Source organism: Rhamphochromis sp. 'chilingali' (assembly GCF_963969265.1).
Source record: "Rhamphochromis sp. 'chilingali' genome assembly, chromosome: 14".
Lineage (NCBI taxonomy): Eukaryota > Metazoa > Chordata > Actinopteri > Cichliformes > Cichlidae > Rhamphochromis > Rhamphochromis sp. 'chilingali'.
In genome coordinates, this window is record NC_137941.1 from 13,927,274 (window position 1) to 13,950,155 (window position 22,882).

Sequence of the window (22,882 nt, forward strand, 5' to 3'; positions counted from 1 at the left end):
ACAGCCCTGAACATTTGGAGTTTATTAAGATTTGAATTAATGGCGCCACCTGTGGATTAATAAAAGCACACGCATTTCACTTTGGCAGAGAGGAAAGGGTTTTTTTGGGGTTTTTTTTTAATGGTGAGGAAAGGAAAATGTTCCCCTTTCAGATCCACCTTCTGGTCGGTTGGTTGGTGTGCATGAGGTCATGTGTGGTTTTCTCAAATGGAAACCTAACATTAATTTAACATCAAAAACAGACCTAAGGCTTACATCAGTGATTTTCTGTCCTCTTCAGAAAATTATATTTTTAATAAATTGAAGCAAATTACAGACTTAATCTTAAATCTTAGCATAAGTTTATAAATGTAGAATACACAATCGAAATCATGATTAAACTTATGTGGAAATCATTAAGTCATGAAGGGATAAGCTGCTGTAAGAAAACAAAACAGACAAAAAAAAATCCCTTTAGGTGTCTCAGCCAAGGCCATGGGAAGCAGGGGTACTGAGGATCCTGCAGCACATCCTGGATTCTGTTATTTTTATTTACTTTCCATTTAAATTCTATTAGTTTAAGAAAGTTTTAGTAGTGTATGGTGTGTGTGTATCTTGCATAGGTTAAGTTGTGTCCCTGACCACAGATTAGTGACTGCACATGAAAATGGCTATGCAAAACTGAATTTCCCATGAAACATCGTTAGAATCAGCATGCTGCTCCTACAGTACTCACGAAGACAGCCCAAGGAGGTTGGCTATTTCTTTGCTTCAAGGGAGCAGAAAACCAACCTAGAAACTAGACATGATGAAAAGTATGTGGCTGGAAACATACTTTTGGGGTTTGGGTAATATTTGAAATTATTGAGAATATTTGAGGCCTTCCGTGCTCTGCCACAATAAATTAACCAAACATCACCTGTTATTAAGTGTTAGTTGGATCCGATGCGTTTCCTTGGCCTGTAAATTGAGCATGGCCGGATCGACAAGATATTTATGTGGCTTTCATAAGAGCCAGCTCAGAGCTGCTATTGGCTGTTACTATTCTGTGGGTAAATCATGGCGTGCTTGTTATCTGGTTACCACTGGTTTTGAAAGGAAATGAGTGTTTGAGGCAGTTGTGATAAAGAGTGAGGCTTAGGTGCAGTGTTGTCTTTGCTGTCTGGATGGTTACAGGTTTATTAATGTTTTCTGTATAAATCTGGCTTTCATCTCGCAGCCGTTCTGTATGATTTTTGTTGGGTTTTTTTACTTTATTTTAAAGGCAATCGTCATATTAGGTAACATGGTAACCAAAGTACATTTTACAACATATATAATTTATACAGCTCTTATCTAACTGCTGATGATACTACCCTACCCAACTCATAGTACCATCCCCACAGCTATGACCTCAGCACATAAGAGATAGATCCTTTCGAGGTCTTGCTGGACCCTTTATCAAAATTTGGGAAATACTTAATGAATGACACGATTATACTCATTAGTGGCACTTTCGAGTTAAAATAGTGCATGGCGGCTGCTATCATGAATGACACAAGTCCTAATCGGCACTAATCGCGCTTGATAACGAAGAGCATGCACCCGAAATGTTCGCAATACTTAACAGAGAGATACAGACAAAAAGCCCACTAATTAGCGCGGAAAGTCATGTGAATGCCAGCACAGCAACGTACCTAGCAGTCAGTCCGCCTCCCTTCATTTGAGAGAAGAGACCGCCTACCAATAAAAACCGAACCTTCTCTCCCAATCCAGACAAAGGGGACGACGGATCCGCGGCGGCGCGCACTGAGCCTGAGCATCTCAGCACCTTGGATTGATCCGACGCGCAAGAACGCACCGGCACACACGCGAGCACGCCCTCCAGATCTACCTGAAACCTCCACGCCAGTTAATTGTCATTGTTGAAGGGCGAGAAAAGGGAGATTGAACCCCGATTTTATTCGCAGCCTCGCCGTGTTCCCATGATGTCATACCTGTGGATTCTGCTATTAGGAAGCCTGCTGGCTACGCACGCCAAGGCACAAGGTAATAATTTGTTTCCAGTTAATTCAGCGCATTCTTCAGCAGAGCATTTCATGTGTTAGTGTGCATGGTGGCTTCTATCTATCTTTTTATCTGTGCATCTATCTGTCTATCTATTTATCCATCTATGTCTGTCTCTCCCCCCGTCTGTCTGTCTGTATGTCTGACTAACTGACTGTGCTGGTCATTATCTCACTGCCTCCATTTCTCCCCCCACCTTTACTCCCCTCTGGCTCTCACCTGTCTTTCTCCTTTTCTGTCTTTTTCTCTCCTCTTGCCTTTGCTTGTGTGAGCACAATTACCACTGTGCCTTTTGCCCGAATCCCTGTCATGTTTCAATTCAATTAACCTTTAGCTGATTAAAAAAAAATCTATGTTATTATTGTTATTATCAGTTCTGGCTAAGCGAATGAAAAGCCCTCCATCTTTATTACTATATTGGGGTTCCAGCTTTGTTTCCCAGACATCATCATTAAAAAAAGGTGTGTCTTGTCATGTGGCCATTTCTTTTTGGACTGGAGTTTAGGTCCATAGGGGTGTGGTGGTTCCATTGTTGTTACATAAATAATTATAATTGATTCCCGTTTCCCTGTTTCTGTTTCAATGTGTTATTGAGCCACATCTATTCTTTTCCTCTGCATCTCTCGTTCTTCGTGTTTTCTCTCTCCTCTTCCTTTCCCTTCTCCTTCAGCTGGCCCATGGGCCTCTGCCCTTCCCTGCGGCACATGCAATGATTCCAGATTGTTTAAATGTGCAGTAAAACTCACAGGAATAGAAAGAAGCATTGAGAAAAACACATAAAGTGAGGAAAAACTAAAGAGAAAAGTGGACAGCTGTTGGCAAAAGATAAAGGAACAATGTAGCTGATTGAGAGGGAAAACAAGGATACACAAGCATGGAAAAAGTGAGACAAATTCGTTTTATTATCCTTATGCAAAAACATTCAGTTGGACGTTGGTGCGCATGGATGCAATCTGGCAAAATCTCACTCTACCGGTTATCACCAGATAAACCATCAGAGAGGAACCACCTTCACACACACGCACACTCTCTCTCTCTCACCCACACACACACACACACACACACACACACACACACACACACACACACACACACACACACACACACACACACACACAAACAGACAGACAGAGAAAGAGAGCGCTTTTTTCCCTTCTCTTTTCACACACATTGCCCATAATTGCAGAAGTTTAATGTGATTTTAAACTCAGTAGATGTTGGACTACTCAATCACAGAAAATCTCAATGGGTGTGTTTGCTGACTTGCATATGTGTGCACACCAATTCTTAGTCACACCAAAAAAGATGGGGCGCTAGCTCAGCTGTATATGTGCACATCAGTTATAGTGCGATTTATAGAGTTGAATGATAGGGAGTGTCAGTAACTAGATCCAGCACCAGCTGTAGACAACACCCATCTACAGAACTAGTCTCAGCGCCTTACGCTTCCCGGGGGCCCTTAGCATCTGTGTGCGTATGTGTAGGTGGGAGTGGGGTAGAAGTTTAATGTACAGAACATGTGGGAGTATGGGTGTGCTTTATTTATCGGTGTGCACAATTCAGCTAGGGAACATGTGTTTGCCTTAGAAACAAATAAAAGAAAAAAGAGCTGTGATGTGAGCCAGGTGTGTGTGTGTGTGTGTGTGTGTGTGTGTGTGTGTGTGTGTGTGTGTGTGTGTGTGTGTGTGTGTGTGAGCAGACTTGTCTGTGTTTACACCTTCAACTGCTAGCACATAAATCATTCTTTCGGTGGATAAGGGAAACCCACACCCATGCACACAAACACTCCACACATGCATTATCTCTATGGGGGCATTGTTAAGACACATGATTGGGGTAAACACAGCACTTTCTATCCCATAGAAACACAACAGAACCATACCTGTGTCACCTGGCACACATGCACAAATGAGTTCATGTGTATTTTTACAAGGCAGGGCATGCACACGCATTATTACTCATTCAGCTACACACAGGAAATCGCACAAAATCTCATGGTAGGAACCAGAAAAGCTCGAGAGTAATGTTCTTTTTTACTTCATGGTGCTGGTAACGTGTTTCAGATTCCAATTTATGTAATGCACTGTCCTGTGTGTTACATAACTAAAACTCCATTAAAAACACCTTTACTCTTCTTCAGTTTCCAAAACAAACAAAAAGAGAACGTAATAGGAATTAAAACAAATTCAGCTTTTTATTGTCAGGCTTGCTAGGGCGTAATATAAAATGCCAAGATAAGGAGTTCCATCACTGGACATATCCACATACTAGTATAATTCCCAACTGTCCATGTTATTTATCTTTCTACGATAAGATAAGATAAGATAACATAAGATAAGTTTATTAGTCATTTCTTTACAAGGGGCTTTTCACAGTATATAGATTGCTATCTTTGATGTGGCAAATGTTTATACTAGTCCCCTTTCCTGAAAACATTGAAACTAGTTAACATGCTGTAAACTACAGAAACATCATTATTTAACACAGTATATTAATTGTTCATAAGAACCACACCTCTTTGTGGCATTCTTTGCAATCACATATATTTAAGTGGAATTTCCTTTTAATTAAAGTTCTTACCTTATTTCCCAAGAACCACTTTTCCTGGTTCCTTGTCATGACAGTTCTGTCTCTCTCTTTTTTTTTTAAAGCATGTTGATTTATGCCAGAGTGCCACCATGACAAAGCTGATGCCCATATCAGTTTGCTATCCTAAGTGCTATATTACAATTTCATCTTGGTTGAATTATATAGGCGAGGTACAGCATACTTCAGGATGAACTCTTACATTTTGGCATAGATCCAGAAGGCTGTTATCAATCACTCTTCTTTCTAGATACATGTCATATAAAAAAGTAGTAAAGCAAACTGCCGGTTATGTAACACGGAAAGGTGAAGATGGACTCGAAATGAGCTGTGTGGAAAGATGCTTGTAAAATTTCTCTCACGGAGCTAGAAGTTGCCAGGAGTTATAGGCAGAAATATGTCTTTTCCAAGAGTCGTCCTTTTCAGGAGAGCAGCTAGAAATAATCAGTTAACTGCCTGCTCATTGCCAGTATATTATTTGATATAAATGTAGTTGGCAGTTGAATGATTAAGTAATAATTCACTTATATCTAAAATGTTGAATACTTGCCATTTGTAGCTGCACAGATATTCAAAACAAGACATTTGATCATGTCACTCGGGCTGTATGAAATTATATCAGGCATTTCCCACATCTCCTTTCATTCTACCCAATTAAATTAGTCAGTATTTGAAAAAAATCAATCAGCAGTCTAATCAATAATAATAATAAAATTAATAGTGGCGGCATTCATTTCCAGCGACGGCATAAACCCAACAAGACAAGTTCTCTTTATTACACTTTAATTTTTGTTAATTAATGAGCTTCTAGGTGCTGTTAGAGAGATTTTTCCGCCAGTCTAATTGATAGTAAGATACGTTCCCACATGGGTGAACTGGTTTAACTTAGGAACTTCTTTCTCAGGGAATATTTTTGCAGTTTAGCACAGTTGTTTTGCGCCACACAATAGCGTGCGGCCATGTCAGAGACACAGATGACTCATCAGCCTCAAGGGAAAGTAGCGACAATGAAAGAGAGAGAGAGTCGAGACTTGGTGAAATGGAAGGGGCGATAGGGAAGGCAAGGAGTGAGAGCGCTTGGGATGTGCAACAGTTGGCTTCACTGCTGTGCTAACACAAAACAGGGCTCCCCTTACTCAGAGAGGGTGAATGGGAACATGTGTGCACATGAACTTCACACGTGTGTGAACATGTAGCTGTTTGTATGATAGGGGACAGGAGGGGAGGAGGGAACATTACATGAGTTTGTATGTATGCATGTAAGTGTTGCTGGACTGGGCAATGCTTATGGGAGAGGTAGTTAAACGAGGAAGTGGCAAACTAATAGATGGGAACAGAATGTTCTATGAAGAAGGAGTTTGCATAGAGGGGTAGCCTCTACACACTCATAAACACAAACACACATGCACAAGAACTGGGGGAATTATATTTTATCCTCATGTCTCATGCACACTGCGTTCTCACACAAATAGAGACTCATTATTAGAGTTAATGGTTTGAGAGATTATTAATAAGATTGTGGCAGAAGGTTACTGACAGCTGTCTAAGGAACAGTTTGATGAATGTAGTGTTTTTTCTGTGCCTCACCATAGGTGTTCTGGTGAGACTCATCAACTTCAATCTTAACTGTGTTCCACCCCATTAGCCTGAAGTGGCATGCTACAGCACATCTTTGCTGAAGACAGTAATTTCCAAAGAACTGATTAAGATAGTGAAATTGATACATACCACACATATCCATGCGCACAATGTATGGAAACTGATTAATGTTTGTTAAACTGGTGCAGTGATATTCAGTGGAACAAAGAGATTTTTTTCTATGATGGTTTCAGGAGCCATGCAGTGGTGCATGAGAGTTTGCATGTCAAATATTCATGCTGCAGTGTGTGTGTGCACTTGCTTTTGTTTGTGTGTGTGATTTTTTTTTTCCTGCAATATGAATGTATATTTGTGTGGATGAATGGATTCAGGGTGTAGCCAGTACTTGTTACCACTAAAAGATTTTCACCCCGATGGATAGAGCTGGGCGATATATCGAGTTTTTAAAAAATATCGATATATTTTTATACGAGATATAAGATGTGACAATATCCTTTATATCGATATAGTCTATGTTACGTTATAATTATACTTGTGGAGCCGCAGGTTTGCCTCTCTTTCGTCCACTTTCGTCTTTACGCAATGTTACTCGGCCTCGCCTCTCCTTCACTGAACACAACTCCTCGTCCCCCATCGCTTCACCTGCAGGAAGCGACAAGATGGACACGGCAAATCTCCGTTAACGAGTTACTGCGCATCGCCCCGTGCGTGGGGCTGGACGGCGTCAACGTGTTAGCTAGCTAACCACGCTAACGAGCTAACCACGCTAACGCCATGCAGCCCAGAGGGGCTGCACGGACTAAAATCCTTTCATTTTCTCAAAAGTTGACAGCGCGCCTTATGTATGAATTCTGGTTGTGCTTGATGGCCGCGAACCGATTTTATGTGGAACACGGCGCTCAGCAATCTGTCAAAAAATGTTTTAGTACGACTTTAGTAAGCTACGGAGCTGCACCGCTTGATGGATTGTCGGAGCATTACGGCTGAGCCTCGCGGAGTGATACGTACTGTGCTTCAACGTAATATTACCCTACTGTGTATAAGGACTATAAATGGCACCTGTTAAGAGACGTGGTTGCGAAGCGGATTTCAAACTCCAGGCTGTCAGTCACGCAGTACAAGTTGGGAACAGAGCAGCTGTGAAATCTGTCTTTGTTATTGTGCTCAGCGTCTATTAGTTTACATTTTGACTGCACAATTGTGAGCTTTTTGTTATGCACAAAAACAACATTGTTTTCTTTTATTTATGGAGCATTATTATTTAATAAATGCTCATAATTTATTTTTGAGTAAATTTTATGTACATCTGCTCTATGTTAATAAAAGTGCCTGTGTGACATCTGGGACACAGCTTTGACTAAACTCTCTTTTTGTTCTTACTTTATGGCTTTAAAAAATATATCGAGAGATATATCTTATATCGCCATCCAGCTAAAAAATATCGAGATATGAATTTTGGGTCATATCGCCCAGCCCTACCGATGGAAATACTTTAGATGTGTTGCTGCTCTCCCTCCAGGCTTTGCTGATTGTGATACAATCTCACTTGGCAAGCCCCGTGATTCTTTATTGAAAATCCACCCTGCAATGAATAGCTCTTAAAAAAGTGGTAGAGGTATTTGATTACATTTTTTAATCAGTCCTGCCTTAATATTGGGTGTTTTGTGAAAGAAGATCTGCTCAGATAAACCAGCATCAGGGTGCTGCTGACGTCAGCAAGCAAAGAACAATCAAGCCAGAGCTCACTTTACTGCTTGAGCTTGTCACATGCGACGGGGGAATGTCACAGGCGTACACGCACACATTGCTTGTCACACACAGACTGACAAAGAGCACATCTCTGTCATTTTCTCATTAGCACAGAGTTGCAATGCCAGTGCTGAGGTTAAGACTGCATTTGATGTGGAAGCAGGTCACAAGTGATCGATGTGTATGTGAAGCAGGTTTTTTTCGTTTGTTTTTGGCTGGATCGGTAGCATCAGGCACCAATCAGGCCAGGGTGTGGTTCTAAGTTTATGTATGTGTCATCTTAAACACCACTCAGATGACTTTAATGACTTAGAGGAGCAACAGATGGAAGGCGATTAAGGCGTGCTGCTTTTTAATAATCAGCAGTTACACAAATCATGCCAAAATTTTAGTAGAAACTTTATTATCTATATTGTTATATTAGAAACCAATGCGATATTCCTTGCATTGGTTTTCAAACAGAAAAGGTACAAAATAGGGAATTGTATCATCGGGAAGTTCTATGGGTTCAAAAGCATGGAAAAATATTCTTTGAGACACTGAGGTGGACTTTGAGTCGCCATGTCTGCCTTTTTTGTTTGATTAAAAAAGCTTGTTGTACAGGTTCTGCCAGCTGTGGCACCATGAATTGGCTTTTTCCCATCTGTTTCCAACTGATTGTCAGTATGTAATCCCACACTGTATTATTCTCTGACTTGCGTCTTTCACTTAACTTTGTGCAGATGATATAATCCCAACAGTAGAGCCATCTATTGAAACTCCCACATCTAAAGCAGATGTAGAGGTCATCGACCAGCATAACCTTGGGGAGGTGGTCACTGCAACTGAGGTGAGAAGTTGAGATATTTTGTTTGAACTGTTCAGTCCTGGGTCCCTGTCAGCCGTTTGAAAATCTCACCTAGTGTTACATAGACCGTTGCTTATTTAAATAAAATGTTGTGCCAAACAGGAAGTATTGCAGCCTGAGCCCACTGCTGACCCTGAGGCTGAATTAATCCAAGAAGCAAATGCTGCAGATGTAAGCACAGAGCCAGTGCCTACAGATGCTCCTGCAGGGGAGGAGGGTCAATCAGCGAGTCCTACGACTGGAGAAACAGAACCAGTTATTTCTGACGCGCCTACAACTACACAAGGTGATTAATAGAATTGCATATATGCACATTTAAAGCAATAATGAAACATGGTGCTTTTGTTTCTCTTTTTTTGTTAGATAAATAAACTGCTGTCAGTTTCCTCACTTTTTAATACTTGGCATTCATACTACACTGTTGTTTTTATTCTTTCTTTTTTTTTTTACCTCTCTGCTGTAAAATGTTTCAGGTAGTTAATATCTCACAGCAAAGCTGCAGTTTATTAAAAATAAAAATCTTCATTCTTCATTGCAGCAAAAAGCAGGTTCAACTTTTGCACTATTACATCAAAAAAAATGATGTAACTTTGAAGGAATGGCTATTATAATGTAAAATGTTTCTTACATGTCTTTCTTGTATTGTTTTTAACTGTGCAGCAAAACAAGCCCTAAAAGCCCATGCCACAGAATGTGGTAATTGGGCTATAAAAGGAAAAATCAGTGAACTAATGCTTCGCTACTTCTGTTTCACTTCTATCCATGGCCAGCTGCTGATTCTGAGGATGACACTCCAGAAGCTACGCAAACAGCAGTTAATGAGGAGGCGCAACCCACCACAAATGCGAATACAACACCTGCTCAAGACGAGGTTAATACCATTTTTTAAAAAGTAAAACTTCTTATTCACACCTATTAAGGTTTGTATTTTACAGATGTCATTAATAGGTTGCTATGATAGTGAGTAAATGTGTCCTGTACTATGGGTTCATATGTGTTATAATATTTTTTTAATAGAGTGGACTTCATGACATCATAACAACAGTAGGTCTAGAAGCCAATGAGGAGGCACCAACTGATCCATCTGCTAATGAAGAGTCATCCACAGATGATTTCACAACCACAGATGAAACTGTCACTATAAGTAAGTAAAGATATTCAAGTACATATTTTGCACACTCTTGTACATGCATTCATGAATATGGAAAATGCACCTGAGTTTTGAAAATGAGTATGTGCTAAGACCACAGAGAAAAAGTTGTAAACAGAGCCAAGCACATGTATTCTGTAGATGAGGCCATCTCTTGAGTGTCTTTTATGATGGGATATTACACAAACTTCTTAGTAAAACGTCACCTGCTGTCCCTTGTTTCCAGTATAAGCATGTATTTTGTGTGACAGTAGAACTGCAAGTCATAACAAGTAGTATAAAGAGACCTTTATATGCCTCATATATACACAAATAATAGCATACAGACAATAAACATATCTGTATTTTCCCTTTGCAAATGCAGGTCGGTTATTATTTGGCATTATGACTCCTTCTTCTTTTGATCATATAACCTCTAAACAAGACCTAAAAACATTTTATTTTCCTTAAATTCAGTTATATGAAATACACAGAAGCTTGCAAGTTAAGCTGATGTTCAGAAATGTTCATTTACAGCATTTTAAATAATTACAGAAACGACAGATGAGGATCTGCATAGCTTGAAAATCATTTGAGCAGAAACATTTTTTAGAGCTTTCTTAAGATGATCAGTTGAATCTTGGGGTTTTCCCATAATCTCTGAATATACGGCAGCGCTGCCTGTCCCTGAGCAAAGACTTCAAATCAAACAGATCTGAAGAATGCCTTTCATTCTTGCAGTTTTGTTTTCTAGATTTTGGCCATAACTACATATTTTAAATTTGAGATTCGATCTCAACTGAGAGATTCTTTGATTCTGGGACTAATAAAATTACTCCTGACAGAACTTTTGCATTGTCACTCATTAAAAAATATGTACATGCTGTAATGCTTTTTTGAGGTGTAATGTACTCTATATTTTTTTCTGCAACTCCCTGTTTTCTGAACAAAATAATCCATCTGTGCCTTTCTATCAGGAAATACAATTCCCTTAGGAAGGTTCTAAGGTGGGATTTTGGCTTGGCTGATTTTATCTTCCAAATTATGAATGTCATGAGCCTGCCAAATGACCCGAGTAAAGGTTTATGAAAATAGAAGTGTCTCCCTTAATTTATTTCTATTTATCTTATAACACCCTCTTTCTCAAACTGGAGTTTGTGCTCTTTCATACTAAATGTTATGCTGACCTCATGTCAGTATGTCCTATTCTAAGGTTATGTTTGGCTTTACCTTTTTTTAGACAGAGACATTGTGCTTTAGCTTAGCTTGTCCCTAGAAGTGCAAGCACTGAGATGGGAAAGGAAGTTAGTAATTTGGACCAATTACCCTGGAAGAACTATTCAGACAAGAAGAAAAGATGTGGGGGTCAGAATGAGAGTAATATAGGTTTGCTATTTAACATCCATCCTATCAATAAATTATGTTGGTATTTTAATTGTTTTCATCATTTGTTTTCATGATGTTATTAACAGAAAGAATAGGTCCCTAGAAAATAGGTCACTGAGGTTTCTATCAGTGATAAATTAATGCGGTGATCACACCCCACCCTGCCCTGGCCAGCCTAACACTATACACTGAGTCCCACATGTTATTTAAGTCAATTGGGTTTTCCCCAATAAATATATAGTAGGGTAAGGTTTTGTTCGTGACAGACAATATCCCTTAATCTAAGTCAACATTGGTTCACAAGATCACAGTTACACCCTTGGAGCTGGCTGTGTTTCAGTATTTCAGTACTGAGAACACATTCTGCAGGGCATTCACGAGGGTCATGAGGGACTGAGAACAGAGTGTTACAGTGTGTTACATGTGTTTCAATATGTTTTGGCATTATCTAGATAAAATTCCTGTACAGTGATTGATTTTGTGTTTCTGTTTATGTATGTATGTATTTATTTATTTGTTTGTTTATTTACCAGATCCAGGGTTTAACATTGAGAAGACGTCAATTGCAGAGCAGGAAACACATGGTCAGTAATTGCTCATAATAATTGCTGTTGAGTTTATTGTTGCTATTGATAAAAAAAAATGGAGATGCACAGAAGTACCTGTCCAATACAGCACGAACAGATACTGATGGAGATTTAGCCTAAAGTGTAGTTTTGACTGAAAACTTCAAATCAGTACAATCTATGCGATGCAAAGAGAGTAGCATTGTTTACCACAGTGACTGTAGATTTTAAGGATCAGCTGTTATGGCCCCATCGACATGGAGGGCTACATGCTTTTTATTTCAGTGTTTTCACAAACACATTGGCAAGATTGATTGACTGACAAACAGGCTTATTGATTGATTGATTGATTGATTGATTCATTCATTTATTTATTCATTGTTTTACTGTATACAGTGTTAAACCAGGAAACTCCCGTGAAGAGCAGGATGGGACCACGGCAGAATTCAGGTAATAATAATAATAATAATAATAATGGATTGGATTTATATAGCGCTTTTCAAGGCACCCAAAGCGCTTTACAATGCTACTATTCATTCACTCTCACATTCACACACTGGTGGAAGCAGCTACGGTTGTAGCCACAGCTGCCCTGGGGCCGACTGACGGAAGCGAGGCTGCCATATTGCGCCATCGGCCCCTCTGCCCAACACCCGGGGATCGAACCGGCGACCTTCCGGTTACAGATGCGCTTCCCATCTGTAACCGGAAGTTCGGAAGTTGGGAAGTTATTGCTCATAATAATTTCAATTCAGTTTAGTGTCGTAACCAATAACCATCTCTTAGGGATCAACTGTCATGGCCCCATCGACATGGAGGGCTACATGCTTTTTGCTTCAATGTTTTTAAAAACACATTGGCAAGATTGATTGACTAACAGGCTTATTGATTGTCTAATTTATTGATTGATTGATTGATTAATTCATTCATTTATTCATCCATTTATTGACTATTTTACTATATACAGGGTTAAACCAGGAAAGTCCCGTGGAGAAGAGGGTGGTAGCACACCAGGAGTTAGGTGGTTAGTAATTGCTCATAACAATTAAAATTCAGTTTATTCTTGTAACCAATAACCGAAAATGTCCAGAATAAATAAAGATATGAAACAACACAACCAGTGCAATGAGATTAGCCCTGTTTACGACAGCGACTAGATCTTAGGGATCAACTATGAATAGTTGTATTTGTATATCCAGTTGAGGCTTTTGCCTTAGCTGCCATCATCTAATTATCTATTATTTTTAAGTGGTGAAATTAGAGTCTTAAAGCCATTAAGATGTAAAATATTACAGGGGAAATTAGTGACAAGACTGTTGTCATCTTCATAAAGGTTTAAAAAAAAATAACAAAGTTATTCCTCTACCAAAAATTTTTTAGCACTTGATCACTTGAAAACTGCATCACAGACTGGGGTTTGAGATGGTCCTCTGGTAGCTCTAGAGCCTGGTACAACAGGGCTAATGCACCACATTCACAGTAGGTCTTGAGCAAGGGTTAAATTGGGATTTGAAACTTCTTAGAGTACTTATTATTTGTGAATAGTGGTCAATATTTTAGTGGGTGTTTAGCCTACTGTATAGTACATCTACCACTGAATGTATTCATATTAACACTAATGCATTTCAGTGCAAAATTAGTTCATACTGTTAGCACCTCCTGTACAACATAACCAGCAAGAAGTGTATAAACTATGCATGATATTGTTTAAGACAAACCAAATGCTAATCGTTACTGTGTAGTTAAATGTGACTGAGCTCAAGACGCTGGCAGCTCCCATTTAAATCCAATGAAAGGGGGACAGAAACACCATGTTATAGTGTGTTAGATTTGTGATATGTATTCATAAACATCTGATAAGAAATTCCCATTCCGAGAATAATTTTGCATTTCTTTATTGATCCACGGTATTTGTTAATTTTATTTCATTTATTTTTTTAGCACCTCTGTCAAACGACGAAAATAAAAGCGAAGATGGTTGGTATTCATTCATAACTATTATGGTTGAATTTATTGTTGTATCCAAACTAAAAATGTCCTGTGTATGTACAAAGTTAGCATTGCAATCAGGGGCTAGTAAGGTGTAGTTTGGTTTTCATAAAACATTCTTCTCATTCCTCTTGTCTCTCTATTGGAAGAAGGCTGTCGGTTCAGTGCCTTGCTCCCATGACAAGGTGCTGAACTGACTTGTTTTACAAAAGCTTAATCACTAACCTTGCGGCAATATGACAGAAATGTGGGAACAGCAGATTTTCCTGAAGCAGCTTCTCAGTTCCCTCCTGAAATGTGAAAACTCAAAAGTAGTATAATCATTTATATACTTGCGAAGGGTGAAAGACTCCTCTTTAGTACTCTGTTATTAGCAGCTTCTTCAAGTCGAAGCAAGTAAAGGGCAAGGATGATGTCACAGACATATACAGACAGGCAGTGCAGAAGGAGATAACAGGGTTGTTTGAGTGTGGATAAAATCAAAGATCAGGTTGTGAAAGAGCTGGAGAAAGTGTTTGTCTCTCTCTCGCTCTCTCTCTGTGAGATATTTTATCGCTCTGATGCTATAAAAGTATCTTTGCCATCTTTGTAACTGTACATAAGGGATGTTTCATACAATCTTGTGTATGCATGAGCGTGTGTGTGTGTTTGTACAGTCTAGTTAGGACAGAAACTTTAGAACTCTTAATGCCCCTGAGGTTACAAGTCACTGTAAAGAGAATAATCTCACCTTTCTTCTTTTTTTCCACTTTGTCATTTCAGCAACAATGCTTTACATGCATCATTAGAGCATTTAAATAATACCTTCTCTCTCCTTTCTTGTCTTTCTGTCTCTCTTTAGTGCCTGCTTTGGGTGCCTCAGGGAGTGATGGTAAGGATTTAATTTTTTCTGTTTGTCTTTGAGATCAAAAATACGCATGATAGCAAAATATTACAGTGCAAATCCTAGTCAAATACCGTACATAGGATCGTAGCCGCAGCAGCACAAATAGGCCCAATGTGGTTCTGAAACAGACAGGATATTACTGGCATGCCTTTGTCAATGCAAACAGGATACAAGAGTCACAGAGAAATGCCTCTCTCTCGTGTTTGAAGCAGGTCTTTAGGGGTGTGTCACATCGAATTTTATTGGAAATAACAGTAGAATTAAATGTTCATATCAAAGCAGATGAAAGGATACAAACAGTTTACCATGAACAACTGAATGTGATGTTGTTGTGTTGCTAACTTTTTGTGTGTTCTCTCTTCTTTACAGCAGATCAACAGCCCCAAAGTGAGTTCTCTCCTCTGTTTTCCTATTTTAAAGTAACAATCCACGTGTGCCACAAACCTACATGTAACTTAGTTGGCTAAGACTCTCAACCTTTCACCATAATCTCTTTCCATATTCACTGATCAAAAATCTATTCAGTTCCCAACCTGCACACATACACATGAGCATTACTCATTTGTAGCATTGCTAAATATTCACTGACTTCTGGGGCTCACAGCGTCCTGAGCATCACTTCTGAAGTCTGTGTGCACAAGACACAGACTTCAGAAGTGAATCGCTGCTGGGCCAACTATGACTTCACTGTGATGATTATTACCAGAATGTTTTGGTAGCAAATAATTCAAGCCCCACAGCAACACCCTAATTACAACCCCATTATTGATCGGGTCATCTCAGTCACTTTTAATTATAGTCTGTTTACATTGTCTTTCTAACACTACAGTTAAATTTTGGAGTTTTGCCTCTATGCACTGCTCAGTGGATTTTAAATTAAAGAGTCAGACTTTTAATTTTGAATTAGAAACATTTTTATACATAGGTCCTATTTTTAGAGGCTCACAAAGACTGTTTTTATTACTTGGGCGATAATCCTTTGAAGTTAGTGACTGCCTAAAGCCCCGAATCCATGGACATCACCAAATGTCACATTACTTGAGATGCTGTGCTTGGTCTTTACTGAAGCTACTCTCAGTTGCTGCTTTTTTGTGGGTATTTCTGCATTTAGTTCTGTCGTCAGTAACTGAAAATCATGCTCTACTGGGTTGATATCAGGTGACTGACTTGGCCCTATCGAATTTCTTGCCTTGAGAAACTCTTGGGTAGCTCTGCAGTATGCTTTGTGTTTTTATCTATTTGCACTGTGACGGGCTATCTCATCAGTCACATCATCAGTAAATACCAGTGGATCCGTTCCCCTTGGTAGCCATACATGCCTTTGGATCATGAGCTGTTTCTCTTTTACTCCATGCTTTCATAGTACTAGTTCAGCTTTATTTAATCTGTTCCATGTTTGTCAGAACTCTGCAGGCAGTTTTAGATGTTTTCCAGCAAAGCTAATCTGGCATTCTTGTTCTTGAGAATAACCAGGGCTTCACACCTTGTTGTAAATGCTGTGTTCGTGAAGGCATTTCTTGATTGTAGACCTTGAGAAAGGCGCACCTACTTCCTTGAGAGTGTTCTTGACTTGGCTAGATGTTGTAAAGTGTTTTCATTAACCAAGTATAGTGGCTTCGATTGACTGTAACAGGTTGTAATTCCGAAACAGTTAATGCTTTGAAGTCAGCATTTCAATCGCATATTGATTGTTCAATTTAGAATCCATTGTAGTGGTAAAGGGAGGTAAAACTTTAATTATTATGTGTAGTCAAGTAGCTTTGGTAGGTTTGATGGTTAAACCTTCCTTTCAAGTTTAAAAAAACATCTAAGAATAATTTTATAAAAGAAGCAAAAGCTGTAGAATCTACCAAATGGATTCAAGGTTTAACTCACAAGTGCCCAAATGTTTAATTACAGGAGCGACTCTAAAACATATTTCGATGATAGTCAGTGTCATTTAGTATTATTTCATGTCAATGCCTCTGTTCAAGAAACAGTTGTGTCCCAGCTGTATGTGATGCGTTTATGCGCATTCATGCTCATACACGTCAGTTTCCACCCACCTTTACTTCCTTTTTCTGACTCACTATACTCTCCGGTTTCATTCCACTTAATTTAACTGACTAATTCCCACTTTTTATTCGTCTCACTTTTCTGACTCATGCCACTCCCTTGCTTTTCTCGCCGTGAGCTCTGGATCTCCTGTCCTCTTTTATTCTTTTTTTTTTCCGAACTTGTCTTTTATGCCTCAACATCAATTTCACCCCTGTAGCGCTGAAAGTCTCGCTGTCGACTCAGGCCACAACAAGACAATAAAAGCCTCGCCTTTAAGTTGGAAACACAACAGCATGAAATCATGTGCCAGATATATGTAGTGTTAGTGTAGCGACCTATTACAATGAGTTTGATGGGGTTACTTAAACCTTTTTGTTTGTTAAAAACATTATTTAGATGCACAATTAATTACATTTACTCACAATTTAGCCAATTTAGTGATGTATGTGCCAGTACCTATACTTGGCGGTGTGCTGTCACACAGCATGAAAACTATTCATTTTGGTGTTGTCATAGTAACTGGGTTACAGGTGCAGACAGATTTCTGTGAATGCTCACTGTGAATGCTGTGGGAAGTTTAAATGACAGACGAATGAAAAGGAATCAGAAAATTCTGGAACGAGATGATGCAGCCTCGCTCTCTCGCTTACACACACACACACACACACACACACACACACACACACACACTGTTGCTTGCACTTCATCTCTCCTTCCCTTCCCCCTGTCTGTCTCACACATACACACATAATTCACACATTATGTCATGTCAGTGAGCTTCTTTACTAAATTGATATTCATTCTTTCAACTGCAAAATGGCACCCAGTGCTGACACTCAGTGTTACAGTTACAGTTGTCATAGATGGATTTTCACAGATCACATTAATGCTCAGACCAATAGGTTTACAGTTCCAGTGGCATGTTCATAGGATACTGCTGAACTTGACTGCACATTCTCTGCTGTTATGACTTATCTTTATTTGTCTCTTTGTTTGTTTGTTGTGCTACAGAGGCCAGCTCAAGCTCTTTAGCAGCAATCCTTAGTGCGATTGTTGTGTCTGCAGTGGGAGCAATCGCTGGATACTTCACCTATCAACAGAAGAAGCTGTGCTTCAAAAATAGACAGGGTAATTATCTGATCCTTTTGTTGCTGGTGGAAAACTAATTAATAATAATAAATCAAAGGGAAAACTCAATTTATACAGTAGCTACCTTAACTGCTGTACGCAAGGTTTGGTATTTGACCAGACAAGAAATTCTTCTTGACCCTCATCAACAATGAATGAAGTGTATGCCAAAATTGTGTTTGTTGTTCAGTTTGGTGCCCACATTAGCAACAGAAGAACTGCTTATGTCCAAGCTCTTTGAAATGAATGCCAACCCCCATCAGAGCTTCAGATCTGTTAAGCTTTAATGACGCTACAAAAGAAAATTATTCATCTTTTATCTGAATCTCCGCTTTAAATCAAGTTTCATCCTAACTGTGTCCAGTGGGCAAGGTGTGTGTTTGTTACTTGTAGTCCTAAAAGCACGGGTTTTCAAGTTTACCAGTTCTTTTAAATTCAGCTTTTGGCTCCCTTTCATGAACTGTTGTCAGTGACATACGACTCACACCATCCTCGCATCCTGCATCCTATTACTGCCAGTTCAGCAAAGTTTTCATTTGCAGTCAACATGAGTAATAGGGCATCCACTTATAGCAGTGCAGGCCAGTAGTCAGATTCAAAGTAACTCTTATAATTTGAGCATTTAGAGTAATAGACAATATGTGTTTTTAATTTGATTAAACATATTTAGACATGCAGTTTTCCTCTGTAAAGAGCAGAGGTAGTAATTGCAGCTAGTTTCTGCTTCACTAACAATAATTTAAAAGACTTCACGAATAGGTATAAGTTTTCCTCTGTGACACAAAAAATAAGAAACTAATTTTCATGGTTTGGATAATATGCAATTACCCCAAGAAATCAAGATCCTTAGAAATTCACACTTCTGTACAGCTGGTGAAGCAGTTTCACACTGAAGGAAGATGAACGCTTTTCCTCATATTTGAGAGAAGGGACGCAATAACTTGATGCTAATTAGTAGAAACATTATTAAGCTAAATCATAGACTGTATACAAAGGATGGGCATATCCACCATGATGTCACAGATTCACAGATTGCGAATCTTAATTTTGAAACCTCAACTTTAATAGTATAGCTGTATAGCTGTATAGGAGTTCTGCATTTTGATCTTGATTAACTTGGGTCCAGTTCAGTTGTTTGAGTCAGCGAAAGTGAAGCCTAGCAGACAGGCGGTAATACAGTAGTGCTCACAAAGCTGTCCTTTTTCATGCAAACTATAAGCCTTGTGGGGATCTATGAGCATATATTCACTTTTAATTGTAGCCTTAAGGAATTGCAATTTTTTTGGGCAATTGCATGTTGGCTTCATTTTTTCTGCTCTGGAGGTTGTTGCTTAAATACTTGCGAAATTCAACTTGGCAGTACAACCTTGCAATTGAGCAATGAGTTCCCACGTTTGTTTTATTCGCTTTTCTCTGACTGTCAATCTTTGTGACTAGAAGCAGACCCTGAGGCTCCACACAAAGCTGATGCAGCAGAGGCTCGGTCAGATCCCCAGGGTATGACAAACACACACACACACAACGAAAACGCAAAGAACACATTTTTGATATAAATATTCACATGTAATACTTTAAACGTGTTAACCATTAATCTATTTTTTTCCTCCTTTCTTTATTTACAGTTCTTAGCAACCTTCTGAACTCCTCCTAGACCTGAAACGATCACCTTACCGCCCGGGCCAACTACAGTCTAACAAAGTGGCAATCTCACTGTTCGGCTCTGTCCTCTGTAGAGCTAAATTACTGTGAGGCCCCAGAGTAGGGCTGCGTGTTTCAGTCTGAATTTCTATGTCTGTATGTTGCTCTACACGAGCTTGCGTGGATGTGTCTCAGTGTGCGTGTGAATAATATCCATTCATTCTTGTGTGTGCATAAATGTGGAAAGAAGGAGCTAGAAAAAGATCATGTGATCTTTAGGGCTTTCATTATTGTTAAAAAAATGTATTAAAATAATTGGTCAAACACTCTACTTTAAACCAAATTATTATAATTTTTTTCAGAGTGGCCATTAAAGAGATTTAATCTCAATTTACGTATAACCATAAAATGGATTAATTATATACCTACCTTTTAATTGTATTTATATGGCTACTATTAATTCAATGTAAATACAAAACAGTAACTGAAATCGATGTTGTAGGTGTTTAACTTGTAATTGTTTCTTTGGAATTTTATACAATTTTGCCATTGTTGAACTGCCCGTATGATTTTAAATCATTTAGATAAGACATTTCTTTTTCAATTATCTATAGTACAGATGCAGGTTAACTGGATAACAGGGGGACACAGTAGCAAGCATTTTGTGGAGTCTGGTTAGGAGCTGTGGTAAAGGATTTAAAGACGAGTATTCTTGGGATGCGTGGTCAAATGTGTTTAGATGACCACCGATGTCACTGAATGTGTGTGCTTGTTTTCTGATAGGTGAAGGGGCTTGATTTAAAATCCTGTTAAGTGACCGTTTCTCCTCGGTCGGTTGAATACATTAAAAGATGACACAAATCAAATACAGCCTAAGATTCAAGTCATATTAATTTAGGAAATACCAAAAACAAGCCAACAAAAATATATTGTGTAAACTTACTAAAGTACGATGAAGTAAAGTCTAATCCAGTGTTGTTTCTGTAAATGGATGAATGGTCACCTGACATGGACAAATTCAATGGAGGTCATGTAGTAATGTATTAGACTTTGTTCTGATGTAGTATGTGTGTAGTTGTGAAGCAGTCTTTTTTTTTTCTCTATAGTGCCTTTCACTGACACAGCCTGGCTTGAGCAATCTACAGACACACAGAGAAGATATACAGGGTGACAAATTAAAGGATGGTTTATGCTGCAGGGAGATTTTTTTATTGCTGTTTCAAATTTCAAATTTCTGAGCTATTCTAAATTTAAAACATTTCACTTTGATGCCTGAAGTCTCTTACAAGATGAAAATACACCCATCCAAATTGCCTGTTTAATTGCTTGGTAAGAATGAAAATAATGGGATCCATAAACTATGGACTTATCAGTCTGAGATCTCCCCCCAGGTCTCCAACAACGTTATCAAAATACATAATGAGGGAATATTTTTTCAGAAGAATATTGTTTTATTCCTCCAATAGTTCCAGAGACATGAACTGGCTTAACACTTTAAACACCCTTAATGCTGGGTCAACCTTTAACTTTTTACCCATCTGTTACTGAGAAGACAAGCAAACCAGTAGGAGGCTATAACAATGAAAGAGTGTTCTGTATTCATTCTTAATCTGTCATTTACGCAATTACATTTTTTAAAATTAAACTGCTCATGCATGTAAAATAATAACACAAACATAACAGCTGCTGTATGTGTGTCCACAGTCGGGCCGTTTGCAGTCTTAGTTATTTTAGCTAATCTTGCAATCTAAACTCTTTCAACCACCTCCGCTGGTGGCAGATGTAAAACTCTTCTCATTGTGTGTCTCTTTATTTGAGCAAGCCAGCTGCTGTAACAGTGTATTTTTATTGTTCATGTATCCACATTACAAACGCCATTCACTTGTGATTTTTTTTATAGGAATCCTTTACATTTAGCAGCCGTGCCTCGGAGCCGACAGATTGTCTTTAGTCAGCTTGTTTGCTGTGCTATTTTGTTAATATTATTGTAAAATGCAAAGAATGCAGCGCTACGGCTTTTTTCCAAATGTAGCACACACACAAAAAAATCGTAACTTCTGAATGTCTTTTTTGTTGCCTTGAAGTTTTGTACTTGCCCTGCTCCCTTTAAACTTTGATATATGGCTATAGAGGCTGCATAGTGCTGCAGGTCATGTAATGTGTGTTACTTGTAAAGCACCATATAGCTGCAATACAGGACAGAGACTGTTGCTAACAGCCTAGCCTCAAGCTGAGAAATGTTAATAATCTGTGATCAATTCCACTCTACAAACTGTGGGTCAGACGCAGTGTCAGCGATCTGCCTTCTTAACCTGTAATCTGTGACAGACAAAAGCTGTTTTCTCTTGTAACACTGAACTACGTAGATAGTGTATCAGGAGTGACAATGCACAAAAAATACCCACTCAATAATAATAATACAAATAGGACTAGCCACCGATGCCTTCAAAATACAAATTTTTTCTTTAAATGCAGTACTGCCCTGCAGTGAACAAAAGCACTGAAATGTCCTGCGATGCTCTTTTAGATAACTTCCTGTAATGGAGACTCGTACAATAATCCAGAAAAATTCGATATGCGTTGCTTGCACTGAGGACATCATGGTCAACAATACATTTTGCCGAAACACTCTCGGTCAATAATTCAGTCTTATTTATATTATATCAATTCACAACTACAGTCACCTCATGGTGCTTGATCCCAGCAATACAAAGTATCAGAACACAGCATTCAAACCAGAATGTAAACCTTGAGTGTTGTAAACTCATTGGGTCCTGAAGTGCACTTGCCACATAACACTAGGGCATCAATCATGGCACTGACCAGTCCTGCCTTATTCCTTATATGCTCTTGAATATTCCTGATAGGAAAACAAACAATAATGTCATCATAAAAAAACGACACAGCGACACAAGCAGAGATTTTTTTTGTAATCTCAATGGGAGAAGCACGTTCCTATCCTGTATACATCTTGATTTACTACACATATATAGACAATTCATTTGTTCTTCTTCTGACTTCCTGTTTATTTAAATATTCTGTGTGGTTTTTGTGTAGGAACTGTCCTTTTTATTTTTGTCATCTGGCACTTGTGTTCTTCTGGAGTTGTGTAAATAATGTTTGAGGAATCAATTAAACAGTTTTTGTGGGATTTCTTTTTCTTTCATTTTTAGCCACTGTTGATAGACCAGTTCATCACTTTGGTATACATCAAAAACTCTTCAGTGATGTAATGGATTATTGTAGAACGGACATTCAAGGTCACCAGAAGATTAATTGAATTAGCACCATCTAAAGTTATTGTAGTTTGACAATTA

The 22,882-nt window shown here is 38.7% G+C and overlaps 1 protein-coding gene across 7 annotated transcripts; it reads left to right on the forward strand.

The window, feature by feature from the left end:
- Positions 1-1,742: 1,742 nt before the first annotated feature.
- Positions 1,743-22,710, forward strand: LOC308409661 (uncharacterized protein). 7 transcript variants are annotated; one of them, XM_080902568.1, is made up of 14 exons: positions 1,743-2,007; positions 8,682-8,788; positions 8,909-9,092; positions 9,577-9,677; positions 9,824-9,950; positions 11,855-11,905; positions 12,284-12,337; positions 12,855-12,911; positions 13,829-13,864; positions 14,718-14,747; positions 15,132-15,149; positions 17,811-17,927; positions 19,365-19,424; positions 19,550-22,710. In XM_080902568.1, the coding sequence occupies exons 1-14, from the start codon at positions 1,944-1,946 to the stop codon at positions 19,576-19,578; spliced, it is 1,035 nt and encodes a 344-aa protein (XP_080758694.1). In that variant the 5' UTR covers positions 1,743-1,943; the 3' UTR covers positions 19,579-22,710. The 7 variants fall into 7 exon arrangements, with proteins under 7 accessions (XP_080758694.1, XP_080758696.1, XP_080758695.1 ...); XM_080902570.1 differs by having other exon boundaries at positions 19,368-19,424; XM_080902569.1 differs by having other exon boundaries at positions 15,135-15,149.
- Positions 22,711-22,882: the final 172 nt, after the last annotated feature.